At 41.8% G+C, this 14,247-nt stretch overlaps 1 protein-coding gene across 2 annotated transcripts in view; it reads left to right on the top strand.

Moving 5' to 3' along the window:
- siah1 (siah E3 ubiquitin protein ligase 1) overlaps positions 1-4,004 on the top strand; it is a 37,545-nt gene extending 33,541 nt beyond the window's left edge. For both annotated transcript variants that reach the window (XM_033635561.2, XM_033635560.2), the window contains exons 4-5: positions 234-530; positions 1,597-4,004. In XM_033635561.2, coding sequence (XP_033491452.1) covers positions 234-530; positions 1,597-1,968 — 669 coding nt within the window. In that variant the 3' untranslated portion in view covers positions 1,969-4,004. The remainder of the gene's footprint in view (positions 1-233; positions 531-1,596) is intronic.
- The last annotated feature ends 10,243 nt before the right edge of the window (positions 4,005-14,247 follow it).

Here is a 14,247-nt window from a genome sequence, read left to right on the forward strand (position 1 = left end):
AGTGTTCCAAGTTATTGGCTAAAATGTCAGTTGCACTGAAAACCAAAAAATAAAAAGTTTAAGTATACAGGGAAATCAGAGCACAGAAAATGAGGGCAACTATGATAACCAATCTTGGGTGCTTGGGCCCCTGATGACATTTCAGAATCCTCTTCCATTCCTCTAAGAGAAGAACATCTTGCAGAGGAAAACCCTAACTTGTTCCTTAACTTGTTTTATGTGTCCTTTCCCAGGTATGTTCCAACTGCCGGCCCAAGCTCACCTGCTGCCCCACCTGCCGAGGCCCTCTGGGCTCCATCAGGAACCTGGCCATGGAGAAGGTGGCTAACTCTGTCCTCTTCCCCTGCAAGTACGCCTCATCGGGCTGCGAAGTCACGCTGCCTCACACTGACAAGACGGAGCACGAAGAGCTGTGCGAGTTTCGGCCGTACTCCTGCCCCTGCCCTGGCGCCTCCTGCAAGTGGCAGGGCTCCCTGGATGCTGTCATGCCTCACCTGATGCACCAGCACAAGTCCATCACCACACTGCAGGTCAGACACTGACTCGTCTTCTCTGTTTCTTATATAAGTTAGGCTCAGTAAGGGTGTTAGGTGACATCTGTCGAAGCAAAAGATGAGTCTTTTGGGACACAGGTAACATCTCTATTTGTCCGCATTTGTGTTTAGGGTGAAGTAGGTTTTACAGCACCATGAATGACACATCAGGTCCTGGGGGTGGTTAGAAACATGGCTGGCATATATATGTGTATGTGGAATATCAGCTGTTATTCTGTACCTTTCCATCTACCGTAATGGGAAATGCATTCTGTTGTTTGTGGTATCCTGTTAGTCATAGAGACTGACCACATTTCTCTAAAAACTACAGTTTATCACATATAATTATGGATGTTTTGTACCGATTTTAGCAAATGGTTTTTTGGTTGTCTTTTCAATACGTCCAAACTCAGACACCACAAAATACTTCTACCTTTGTTTAAAATTTCCAAATTTCATTAGTGTGCAAAACATTACTGTGCTTTACTTTATTTTAATTTAGCATTTCCTGCCAAGAAAAAACAGTGTGATTAAAATTCAAATTAAAGGGCCACTCTACTCATTTACATATCAATAACCATATTTGCATAGAGATCTCACAATACTGCGACTTTAAAGTCCTCTCATAACACCACTTCTGCTTTTTTATACAGAACCAGACAACTGTGCCATAATGCCGCCCCAGTGTTTGATATTAGGAAGCATGCTGGCTTTCTGAAAACAAAAGAAGTGTGACTTGTAACACAACAGCATCGGGCAACAGTTTCTAAACAATAACAATGGCATTACACAGCAATAACAGTGATTAATGTCCCCGTTATATGGAGCTCTCGGACCTCCGTGTTTTCCCAATTTGTGGACATTTCGGTTGCTGTTCGTCGTCTTTGAGTTAGCTGCTAACTGCTAGGTGCTTTTTAAATCTCTCGGTGGTGAATCGCATAACACGTCATCAAAACCATCACACTTTTAGGGTTTTAGTTCTCAAGTTTAGAGCCTTCTCATATGTATCCTTGTGAGATGATGACTAAACCTGTTTGACCTGTTTGTGTGTGTCTCTGTCCAGGGGGAGGACATCGTGTTCCTGGCCACAGACATCAACCTCCCGGGCGCGGTGGACTGGGTAATGATGCAGTCCTGCTTCGGCTTCCACTTCATGCTGGTGCTGGAGAAGCAGGAGAAGTATGACGGCCACCAGCAGTTCTTCGCCATCGTGCAGCTCATCGGGACCCGCAAGCAGGCCGAGAACTTCGCCTACCGGCTGGAGCTCAACGGGCACCGGCGCCGCCTCACCTGGGAGGCCACGCCGCGCTCCATCCACGAGGGCATCGCCACGGCCATCATGAACAGCGACTGCCTAGTGTTCGACACGTCCATCGCACAGCTGTTTGCGGAGAACGGCAACTTGGGCATCAACGTCACCATCTCCATGTGCTAAGAACTTTGAAGAGAAGAGGGTCAAAAAGTTACAGATTGTCAGGGGGCATTTTTTAAGGGGGTCAAATCGGTTGTGACCTCACAGCGCTAACCCCCTTTCTGCCTCACCCCTTGAGACGTGGAACTGGACTGTCTGATCAGGCAGCCGCGGAGGCCCAGGGGGTGGGATGGATGAATGGATGGATGGATGAATAAAACAAGGACATGACTGTGTAGTGATGGCTATAGACTTCTTAACAAACACACAAACATATGTGAGACTCTTGCACGCACATGCAGTCTCGCCCTCTCTTGGTCATAAAACAAGGACATAAACTGAAAAGCTGTTCAGTCAAACTCGCTTGTCAAACTCCCGTCTCATCAAGTGATTTTTCCCACCGCTCTTATTTTAGTGTCTCTCTTTCTTCTCTTCCCCTCCGTCATCCTCAGACATTTCAGACACTACAGCTCTGCGACCTTCACCCAGAGACGCTGGAGGCCAGTCATCACTGAGCAGCCCTGCGCCCTGACAGCCACACACTGAGGAGGGCTCAAGCTATATTTCAATATGGACTCCCGGTCAGTGCTAGTCAGCTATCTAGCCCCACCCACCCCCAACCCCCCGATTCCCTGCTGTTTGTATTCCACCTCAGTACCACTCAGACCTCCTGGATTGAACGGTTCACACGCTACCGACACTCGTAGGGCTCCAACCGTGGCTGGCTTTCACCTCAGCGGGCGTCTTCATGTATTAGCTAGCTCAGAGTGGAACCCAAAGCTCATGAAGTTCTGTGTCGCAGATTTGGGTATTTAGCTTCACCTGTGACTGACTTTGCTATCGATGGCTGGGACTGGAACCGCCGCCCACAGACATGGACGGCTGTAGCACCCATAACCATTGACATCAAGTTATGTCCAAGACAGCAGTCGGTCTACACAACATCAGGCTCATCTGGTTTCCTTCCGGCCCACATCTGGTCAACCCGAAGCTAAAGATTGTGCATTGGACACTCTTTAAATAGTTGACTGTCGTTGTTGATAGTTCTTAGAACAGACTCTGCTCTCATACTGTATGGATTTAAGAAGGCCCTCAGCTACATCAGCCCTGGATTTTTTTTATTATTATTATTTTCATGGAATGGACACCACAGTGGAGTTCTCACACACACAAAACACACACCTGTTCCTTGCATTACAGGCCATGTGTGCAGGTGTACTAGCGAATGAGTTGAGTGCGTGTCGGAGCATCTTTGACCGAGGATTAGAGGGGTCTTTTTGTTGTTTTTCAGAACGAGGAAGAAAAAAAAACACTGCATTTCAGTTGAGTCACAGTTTTCTTTTGGGGTTTATTTTATAAGTCTGTTTCTTTTTAATTATTTTAGTTGTCTTTTTTTTGTATGAGAGGAGCAAAGAACTCCTGATGTGTGTGTGTGTGTGTGTGTGTGTATGTGTGTGTATATGTGTGTGTGTACGAGATGGACATGTGGCAAAAATTCTGCTCACTTTCTCCCTTCTCTCTCCGCTCTTCTTTGAATTCTTCTCTGCCTCCATGTCGCTCTGTCTGCCAGTGTCAGCCTCAACCACTGATTGACTGATCACCCAACCAGGAATGAGGGACAGTTTCTACCGTTACAATGTTGCTATTGTTATTATTAAATGGAGATTATCATAATTATCATTTTTTGTAATGACTTTTAAAAACAAAAATTAAAAGGCAGTTGTAAAACTTGTGGCTAAACTTCAGTGTTTGTAGTTAAAAAGCAAGTTGTGTCGTTCTTCTGAAGGTTTGTTTCCACCACCCTCACCCCCACCCCCCCCGACCCCCCCACCCTCGAGTTGAATTGTTTTTCCTCATCTATTTGTCTCTCCGTCCCCTTGTTTGTGTGGTAAGTCTTTTTCTTTTTCTTTTTCTTTTTGTCTGTGAGGAGGGAGGGAGGTCAAGCCAATCATCTCTCCCTTCCTCTTCATGTGGAGTCTCAGTAATGTTGCTGCTCTCCCTCAACTCCTTGACTTTTTTTCTGTTTTAATTTGTCATTAAATAAATCTATCTTTTTCATACCTGGTGCCTTTTCTTCTTTTCTTTTATTGTAGGACTCTGATTCAGATTATTGCTGTGTCTTTTTAATCCCAACACAATGTAGGACAACACCTCACCTCCAGGTCCATGTCGTGGCATTTCTGGGTTTTGATCATGTCAAATGACCAATTTTGCGAGGTTATCATGGAGTTGTAGTTATTAAGGACTTCTCATCCATGTTAGCTTAAAGGTATACGATGCAGGGATTGTCAGCTACTGTTTGTAAACACAGCATTGGAACTTTGCTACTCCTTCCTACACCGCTTGTACGTACACTGCAAGCCACTATTGTAGGACCGTTACATTTGTTGTAGTCTGACTCACCGGATGTAGACTGGGGGTGTAGACAGTTTCATTGCTATTCTGAGCCCTCGTGGACTTCAGCCGTACATACCGTGACGAGTTCACTGTCATCACATAAAGTCTGCAAGCTGCTGATAGACAGGCCTCAAGTCTGTTTCACTCATTGCCGTAGAAACATTAGAGCAACAGTCACAGTCATGTACACCATGATCACTGCTGTCATATGCGGTCTGCTCATCTGTCCCTGCAGATAATAAGATATGAATCCCGTCTGTAGGGTTGTTTTGCGGGTGAACAAAATAAATTTCTGTATAACGTGTAGACTGCAGGTATAAATAAATAAGGGCTGAGCTATGACTAAATAAACTGGGTAGATCTTTTGTTGTTTTTCGAACATGTTTCGAGCCTATATATTTGGCATTACACTGTGCAACCTATAAGGTAGGCTGCAATAATGCAAAGCCTTTTGATTTCCCTCTGTAGCCTTTATTTCGACATATTTCTGTATCAGGATGTTGAATATTATTTCTGGCTTACAATTCAAATCGAGTTTTAATAGGCTAGAGTAACTGTTTTACATACACAAGTTTTTATTTTTTTGGTTGGCAAGTGGGAAAAAAAGTACAACTTCATGTCCATATTGCAATGAATTGGGGGCGATGTAAATCAGTGAAGTCTGCACCCCAAGCAGACTTTCTGGAAGTCTGCAGAAAGTTCGCTTTAGGCCCCTTGAGGACTGGTTGGAACATTTGGAATCAGCCTCTATATTGTCAAGTTTGAAACAGTCTATTAGGCTGCCATAGGCTGGTCATTTCAGCTGGTATTGTTCTTCCCTTTCACTGTCTGTGTGCTACCGTTTTACAAGGGTACCGCCCTGGGTTTAGCACTGCCCTAGACGATTGTGATTGGTTTGGAGAAATACAAACAACCCAAAGAGTTTTTCCCCGCTATACCAGAATGATAATGGTGCTTTCAGACCTTTCTCTAGTATTGACAGCGCTGTGGAAATGTCTGCCTATGCAAAACTACATTTGTGGTAATAGAAAACCCAATACTTTAGCAAGCTAACTAAGCTTACCACCAGCACCTACCTGTCCAACAGAAAACAGACCAGTTCTGCATCGCTCTTCATCCTCTCCAGCTAAACTCCAACTGCTGCTGAAGACTGTGTGGTGTTTTCAAAAGTTGCAGAGTGGATAGCACATGGACCTCAAGCTGATGTTTTGCAAAGTGCTGTTTAAGCATCAGGAAGGAAGTTTAAAGTGCAGTGAAATGTCTTATTTGAAATGATCAAAACAGCAATTAATTTATGATCAAAGTACCTGAAGAAATCTGAATCTGTGTTGCTGGGAGTACATACAAATAGCCAGTATTTTACAGGACAGGCGGATTGTATGCACATTCCAGTTGGGTATGGGACAGTATCGGAGATAAAAAAAAAAAAAAAACATGCTTTGCCTTGTGAAGACTAAATATTGGATCAATGAAACCTATAGGGAGCTTGCACATTTAATTGTTGTTTCTTGCCTGTTCACAGAAAGGTCAAAGGCCAGGGTGGTGCTGCAGAACAACATGTGTTGCTAAGAAAAAAAGCAGGAAGCACGTGGTCACAGGAATTTGATGTATCATGTCTCATTCTTCAAATAAATATTTTGATGTTTTCATGGAGAATATGTGATAGCAGGGATGTACTGCTTCTGCTGTTGTTAAAGATTAAGGTGGTTAATTTCCCACTGTGCCTCTGCTCAGTACTTACAGGCTGTGTGTGTGATTGTGCTTGCAGCCCCCAGGTGTGAATCAGTGCATCTTTATTACCGCATCAGGGGAAAACACACAGTCTCAGCAAATCTTTGGCTAAATATGTTGACACTGCTAATTCATATATCAAGGCCATTCATCATGAACCACACACAGTATTTCAGCTTCTTACTAAGGTCAGAGAAACACAGCAATACATGAAGTTCAAACTAAATCGACACGGTTATATGTTAAAGTGATACTTGATTTAGTCTGCTGCATAAACAAACAGTGTAATCTCAATCATTATATAGAGGGATGCACAGGGAGCTTATTACCATTACAGTTACCCAAAGGTGTGAATGTTGGCTGAAACTGAAGCTGGAGCTGTGAAATGCATCCCGGTGATACTGTCCTCAATGCATCTGTCGGCCTCCCAAGTTTATCATTGTTAAGTAGGTCTTTGGATGTAGGGCAGCCTGTGAGGTCAGATAGGTAGATCAGACAGGCAGCACCATGGAACACAGGAATAGTTTTGTGCAAAGGAGCACAAGCTTATTGCCCAAAGTCACTGAGGAAAATGTGTACGCAGAGATGCCAGGGCGAGTGCATCTGACGAGCCCTCTGTCTGTCAGAAGTCATGCAGTGCTCTCTGTCCCACAGTCTGGAGGTAAGGGACTGTACGACATTGTACATTTTTCGTTTTGCTGAAGGGATTTTTGGAAGACTTACTATCAAAAAAAATAGAAAAAAATCAAAGAGACATGGACATATGACTGCTTTACTGTCGAGAGTTAGATGAGAGAATTTGATCTTTTTTTTTTCCACGTCTGTAGGCGAAACGTAGCAGCAACCTGCGGCTGGTTAGTTCAACTTAGCAAAAAGACTGGAGACGGGGAAACCAGCGAGCCTAGCTCTATCTAAAGGAAACAAAATCCACTTACTAGCCCACCTAAAGCTCACTAATGAATGCATAACATTTTGTTTAATATGTACAAAAACAAAACTGTAAAAACAAGAATTTGCTGTTTTACAGTGAGTTGTGCACTGGGACAAGTTGCCAGGCAACCAGCGTAGACTCCTCAAACTTACAGGTCCCCTTTGTTGAACAGTAGTTCCTTTGTTATATAAAGTCAGAATGTAATTTAAGTTCACACTTGCCATCTTGTTCCACTGATCGAAGCAGCAAAATGAAACATGCTTACATTGACTGTTTACAGTTTGGAACGCTGCCAATATAATCACTTCTTTCTGCGCATTTTCTCCAGTCCCTGGGCCGTATGAACACATACACATAACTGTTTGCTGTCCCACCATAACTAAGACACTTAAGACCCAGACACACCAAACTGACATCAAAAAACTGGTGGTAATAAAGGCTGACTGTTGCGTCGCCTCATGTCACCTATTATATGTCTTGGCCAGAAGGTTGTGCTTGAACACACCGCAAAGACCACAGCCAATAGCCAACTAGCATGTATGTTCTGTGCCTGCATGAGAGGGAGTAACTCTCTACACCAGCAGGTGGCAGTAGTTTGTGTTCCCTGAGCATATTTAGCATGCCCTAGCCACAAATAATTATCAGCCTTTTCTGGCTAAAAGAGAATTTTGGTGTGTGCTTTACAACCTTCTCCACCAAAACAAACAAAAAAAAGTAAAAGACATAACCCTTCTTGATTTCCTCCACCTACACTGAAATTGGATTTTCGCCTCTGAATACATCCCAACATATTGTTCACCTGGCAATATCACCGAGTCCCGTCAGAGGTGGGCCCAAGGCATTGTTTTGCAAGTCACAAGTAAGTCTCAAGTCTTTCCACTCAAGTCCCAATTCATAAACTTAGACTTTTGATCCCCAAACAAGTCATAATGTGCATTTTCCTCAATATCATGCCAGTTTAACAACAGCAAAATAAGATAAAATTTACAGTAGTCATGAATGCTTTTTAAAATTTGTATTTATTTCTTAAAACAAGTTTCTTGGAAGTTGTTGCATCTCTGTCAGTAATTTTTGATCCACACATTTTGCATACTGCAATTCAGTTTTTGTTGACTACCGCATAGTTTTCGTACAAGAACGAAATTATCTTTGCCATCATTTTTTCCAACTGGCGCTCAGTAACGTAACCGTCTTGCATCTTGGTTGGGGAACTAAGAGTCAACCTGCAGGGAATGAATAGTGTTAGTGTTAGTGTTAGTTGATTCAGGCACACTTTTAACAACCTTTTAATCTTTGGGCTTGAGGGAAGGTATCAAGTATTTTCAAGTCAAAAGGCTCAAGTCCAAGTGAAGTCATGAGTCACAGGTGTCCAAGTTGAGTCTAACGTCATCAGATTTGTGATTTGAGGCCTGACAGTGGCCAGAGAGAGAAAAAAAACCCTGAGGCTTCTGTTGGTAGGCCTTTGATGTGTCTTAATATAAACTGTAAAAACCCACATCATGGTATTAAACTATGTGCTGACATGGACCAACCAGTGCCAACAGTGTGCCACACACCGCAAAAACTGGGGCGACAGACGCTAACCAACAGCCCAATATTGACCAACGGCTGTCAGCTTGGTGTTCCAGGGCCCTTAAAGGGGAACACCACCTAAACTAAGAATTCCAATATGTAATTTCCATAGTTGAGGAAAGTTCAATCAATATTTGTGAACATGAGCTGCTCTATCTCAAAGCCAGAAACCAGAGAAGTAAGTCTCAAACTTGTGATGTCATAGGGTGTAAAGACTAGAGCTGCTCCACAGACAATGAATGGGAGGCTGATTTTATGGACCCACACAGTGTTTGTTTTCTTTTTTATACTCAAATGAGCTTCATTTTATCAAAGTGTGAAACAAAAAAATCAGTATCATATGTAATATCTTACATATGATACTGTCAGAACAGCTCCAGACTTTATACCCTATGACATCACAAGTTTGGGTGTTTAGCACTCCTGTTTTTGGAGTTCTTCATGTTTACTTGTATTTTCTGGACTGTCTTTGACCATAGGAATAACATGTGTGAAGCGTGAAAGTGGGTTACCCCTCTAATGCATTAATAATAACTAATAATAATAATAACTTTATTTATATAGCATCGTTCAAAACAACTGTTACAAAGTGCAACGTATTAAAAGCTCAGCCAGGTAGCTTGGTGCCAAACCATGCAGGGCTTTTAAAGTCAAGAGTAAAACTTTAAAATCAATTCTAAAACGTACAGGTAACCAATGAGGGGAAGCTCTTAAGCTAAAATAGGTGAGATGTGCTCTAGTTTCGTGCTCTAGTTAAAAGTCTGGCTGCAGCATTTTGGACACCCTGAAGCCGTTGAATCAAGTTTTGTCCTAGGCAAGTAAACACAGCATTACGATAGTCCAGTCAAGATGTTATAAAAGCATAAATCACTTTTTGAAGATCATTAAAGAAGTAAAAGATCTGATTCTAGAGATGTTTCTCGAATGAAAAAGGTACGACTGGGTTAGCCTTTTAACATGGGACTCAGGAGTGAGGTTCTGATCCAAAATAACTCCAAGGCTCCTAACAGTGGCAACAACGCGCTGAGCTAAAGAGCCAAGAGCAGGCAGAACTTGACTGTGAGAGTAAACTTGTTAAACGCAAGTTCAACATGTTTTTATTGAGTAGGTCGAGGCTTGAAGATACAGAGTGGCTGGCACATTAGTTAACGGGAAGCTTTGTTTATTTGATATAAGTTTGATAATTGCTAATTTGACTTCTAACGTGAACTTTTATGATCTGATAAAGAAATAAATGTTTAATATGGAGTACTTCATCTTATATTCCTTATTCCTACTTTAATGTTTATTTTATTTTGACATGTTAGAGGGAGTGCATGCATTTTGGCCGGGTAAGGAGTGGATCGAAAGAAAACGAACTGAAGCATAGGTTCAGCCCTGTTCAGCCAGTTTCCTACAGTCCCTAATGAGCCTTCTTTAGAGCACATTTGATCCCACAGTAACGCATGTTAGTTTGTGTATTTCATCACTGTTAAAGAATGTGGTGCACGGTTAGTATCATCCTCAACCTGAACTGGGGTGTAAGACAAATCCAGACATGTTGGTTCAGCCCTCTCTGCTGCTCCCCCTCCTGCCATCATGTGGTCACGGGGGTCCAGTCTGTCTGCAGGAGCCACACCTAAAATTAGCTGATGTCAGAGCATACAATACAAGCTGTGTGTTGAGGGGGTTCTCTGCCATGTGAAGTGGGCATGCTGCCAGTAAGCTGAGCACACCCCAAGGGCCTCTGGGTAATTATGCTATACGTTAAGGTCCTTCATTCACTGGAGGGGAAATGTGTGTTTGTGGTGAGGGGGGGATGTTGAATCCAGAGGGCTTAGAGAGGGAGCCCTAATACTGGGGTTTAACTGAGACTGGGTGTGTCCACTGTGAACTCACTGTGACACGCATGCAGTGTACATACATACATACATACATACATACATACATAGACATCATAAAAGAGCCACATGCACACACTGTAATACTCCAGCTTTAAGTGTTTTTTTTTTATGTTGTGACCAAGAGGGAGGGATGTGAGGAATTACAGCCCAGAAACACAGGTGATACATGTTGTGGGGAAGTATAGAGAGAGCACCCAGCACTTCACAAGACTGTTTCACCATCTGCAGGCCCTCTTTAATTCTTTCCTTTAAGACTAAATAGCGGCCCCTACAGGCTGAAATCGTCACTACACTGAAAAAAAACAATACAAAATTGAAATGTAAAGGTGCTCAACATACGGCAAGGCCTGTTGGTATCTATTAGACTATGAGATATCTTGTGTGCAAAGCATCTTGAGCCGATGATGGTGTAAGAGAAAGACTGTTTAAAATTGTTTCATCCTGAGTGGAACATGAAAAGAAAATGTGATATTTTTTGAGTACAAATGGAAATGTTGGTGCAAAAAGTTCAGGCATTCATTAAAAACACCAGCAAAGACATACTTTGTTGTTGTCACATGACTTGGACTTGAGTCAGACTCTACTGCCAATTGTACTTAAAGGTCAAGTGTGTAAGATTTATGGAGGTTTAGTGGCATCTAGTGGTGAGGACTGCAGATTGCAACCAGCTGAAACTTCTCCTGGTTAGAATTCCTTCGGTGTTCATTGTTTAGTAGGTTTTTTTACCAGGAGCTGAAATAATCCACAGAGGTCTCTTTCTCTTTAAAGCAATCATACCTGGTGATTTAAATGGGTAAAAACACAGAATAAAGCAGTTTCACATATTCACAAATAAAAATGTTCTTATGGTGGACCATGTGAATGGCCCTATCTAGAGCCAGTGTTTGTCCGTTCTGGGCTACTGTAGAATCATGGCAGTGCAACATGATGGACTCTGTGGACATGGACCCGCTCCCTACATAGATAAAAACGGCTCATTCTAAGGCAACAAAAAGACAGTTCTTATTCTTAGGTGATTATAGGCTAAAGAAAACATACTTATATTATTTTCCATTTATGCCTATATCTCCCCCTAAATTCTATACACTGGACCTTTAACGATGAGAGAGCAAAACATTGGATACTTTTAAAATTCCTTCAAAACATTTAAGACTTTAAAGACTCTTTGATGTCAACAGTGATGTGCATTATGTCATGCCTATTTGGCCAGCAGTTGTACAGATAATCTTACTCACTTATTATGTCGGACCAACGGTTATCCAGTTACCAGAGATTGATAAACACTTATCTGACACTCAAAACAGCAAAACAGAAAGATCATATTTGAGTGTTGCCGGACTGCATTATTTTGTGAAGTGCTCTTGTTATTCTGTAGACCCCTACACATGGTTCACCAAGGTCCTCTTCAGTGAGCAAAGTGCAGGCTGGGACTTAATGAAGCTCCCAGGGCCATGTTTTGTAGCACACATCGTAACAGGATAAATGCACTAAAATGAAGGTGAATGGATGTTAGCATGGATGGTGGCAGAGTTGCTGAGGTTTGAACACCTCTAACGTCCATTCCATGTGCTGTGTAAACAGTTATGTCTGAAAAATATCTGATCCTGGGCCAGTCCAACAGATCTGTCTCTAAAAGGCTTATGTTAGGGGAGAGTGGGGTTGGTTGAGACAGTATTGTTTTTGGTTCTGACCTTGTTACAAATCAACAACATGTAGACAAAACAAGACAAAGACTGATTATCTTGATTGAATAAGACCCATGTGAAGTAAGTGAGTGAACGTTACATTCATTAAATGATTTATAATGTTAAGCTGAATTAATTACCCATTTTAAAAAAAATGGAAGAACTTCATTTAGTCCTACATTTCAAACCCTGAGCATACTTTGAATATGCACAGTTCAACAATTTATGAAATGTGTGAACAAATGACATTGTAAATATAAGGTTTTCAAATGTAGAGTTTTCAAATAAGGTTTTTTTCATGTAAAGTTTATATATACATGATTGTATCTTTTTAGCCCAGAATAAGGAGTCCCAACTGTCCACAGGCAGAATTTTGCACTTCCTGACATTGGGCGAGAGGCAGGGTACACCCTGGACAGGGCTGACATGTAGAGACAGACAACCATTCACGCTCACATTCACACCTACGGACAATTTAGTTTTACTAACCAACTCACCAATTAACCTGCCCCCAATCTGCATGTCTTTGGACTGTGGGAGGAAGCCGGAGTACCCGGAGAAAACCCACGCTGACACAGGGAGAACATGCAAACTCTGCACAGAAGGGCTCCCTCCTGGGATCAAACCAGGATCCCTTTTGTTGTGAGGGAACAGTGCTAACCACCACACCACCGTGCCGCCCTGGTTGTAAGATCTTGTTTTTTATTAACTGCTTGACTTGTGATCAAAATATTTTCACAGTACACTTTACTTTTTATTTTTAGGGTTTTGAGTGAGTACTTGATGCCTTCAGGTAAATGGGACAAAAAATGAAGCAAAAATGGGACATTTTTCTGAAGTGAAAACAGTATGTTTGTAGGCCACCAGGTGCCATAAAATCATGACTTGTGCAGTTGTGTGTCACCTTGTCTTATAACACACATTTTTTGAATTTTTGTCACTTTAAAATATTAAAGATGATGCAGCAGGTCCATGTCAGTCCACAATTAGCCATAATTGTTACACACACAAGCACACATATTCATGTCCATTGTAGACAAATGAATAGTTACATAATATTAATGATTTAATGAATCAATGATTGGACTGATACATTAATTTAACCATTTAACAAAAAAAAAACATGACAGTGTCATTTTACCTGAACATGTCATGGGAGTGAAGTAGAGGCGCTCAATGTGTTTAAAAGTTCAAATTTTATTTAGTATTTTAGTTGGCAACATATTGTCTTTATAGAGATGGAGCAGAGATACATACACTAAAAATAACACTTGAGGTAGTCTGCGGAATTTTATGTGGTGTTCTTGGTAATCTACTAAAAAGTGTTTCAAATTACCCGCCTTCACTCTGGTCTGTGAGTAATGTCATTTTGTGTTGATACAAAAGTGTCCCAACCAGCCCTGCTCTCCCCTCTTCAGGCTCTGCCTACGTGCAGTCCAAGCTAAAGACAGCACTGTGCTAACAAACTGCTGAAAGTCTTTTTTCCCCAGTGCTTCTCATCAAATAGCTGCATGTCATCACCAAAGTGTGACAAGAGCAGTCAAGTAAAATGGCCGATGAGCAGGCCTGTCTGACAAACAGCCTCCAGGAAGATGATTCACCTGCTGCTGTCAACCATCCCTCTCATGTACAATCACCTAGGTGCCATTACGGAAAAGCAAAGTGGATATAATCAATATTTATGAACAATGAATCAAATGATTACATGATAAACCCACAGAATCCACCTGACTCCCTCTGCTCTACTAATATAGGAAATGTTTACATCATTGTCTTGGTTTCCTGGCCCACAACTTTTCTGTTTTTGTTCACACTCACAATTATTTTCAGCAGCATCAGGCAGCTGTTTTAACTAAAAAACAAAGCTTTAAAAACTCAGTGCATACTGTCTGCAAAAGACAAAGTTATCCATTAGCTGGTAAGACTTTAGCAGATAATGAGACACATATTTCTTTCAGGAGCTGCTGGAGAGTAAAAAAAAAATACTATTGGACATTCATCAGGTGGACAGAACCATGACTCCACATGGATTCTATTTTATTTGCTACATGTGTAAATGAGCAGCTGTTTGCTGACAAGTTTGCCGTAAGTTGTTGATGTCAGT

This window comes from Epinephelus lanceolatus, chromosome 5 (genome assembly GCF_041903045.1).
Source record: "Epinephelus lanceolatus isolate andai-2023 chromosome 5, ASM4190304v1, whole genome shotgun sequence".
NCBI classification, from domain to species: Eukaryota; Metazoa; Chordata; class Actinopteri; order Perciformes; family Serranidae; genus Epinephelus; species Epinephelus lanceolatus.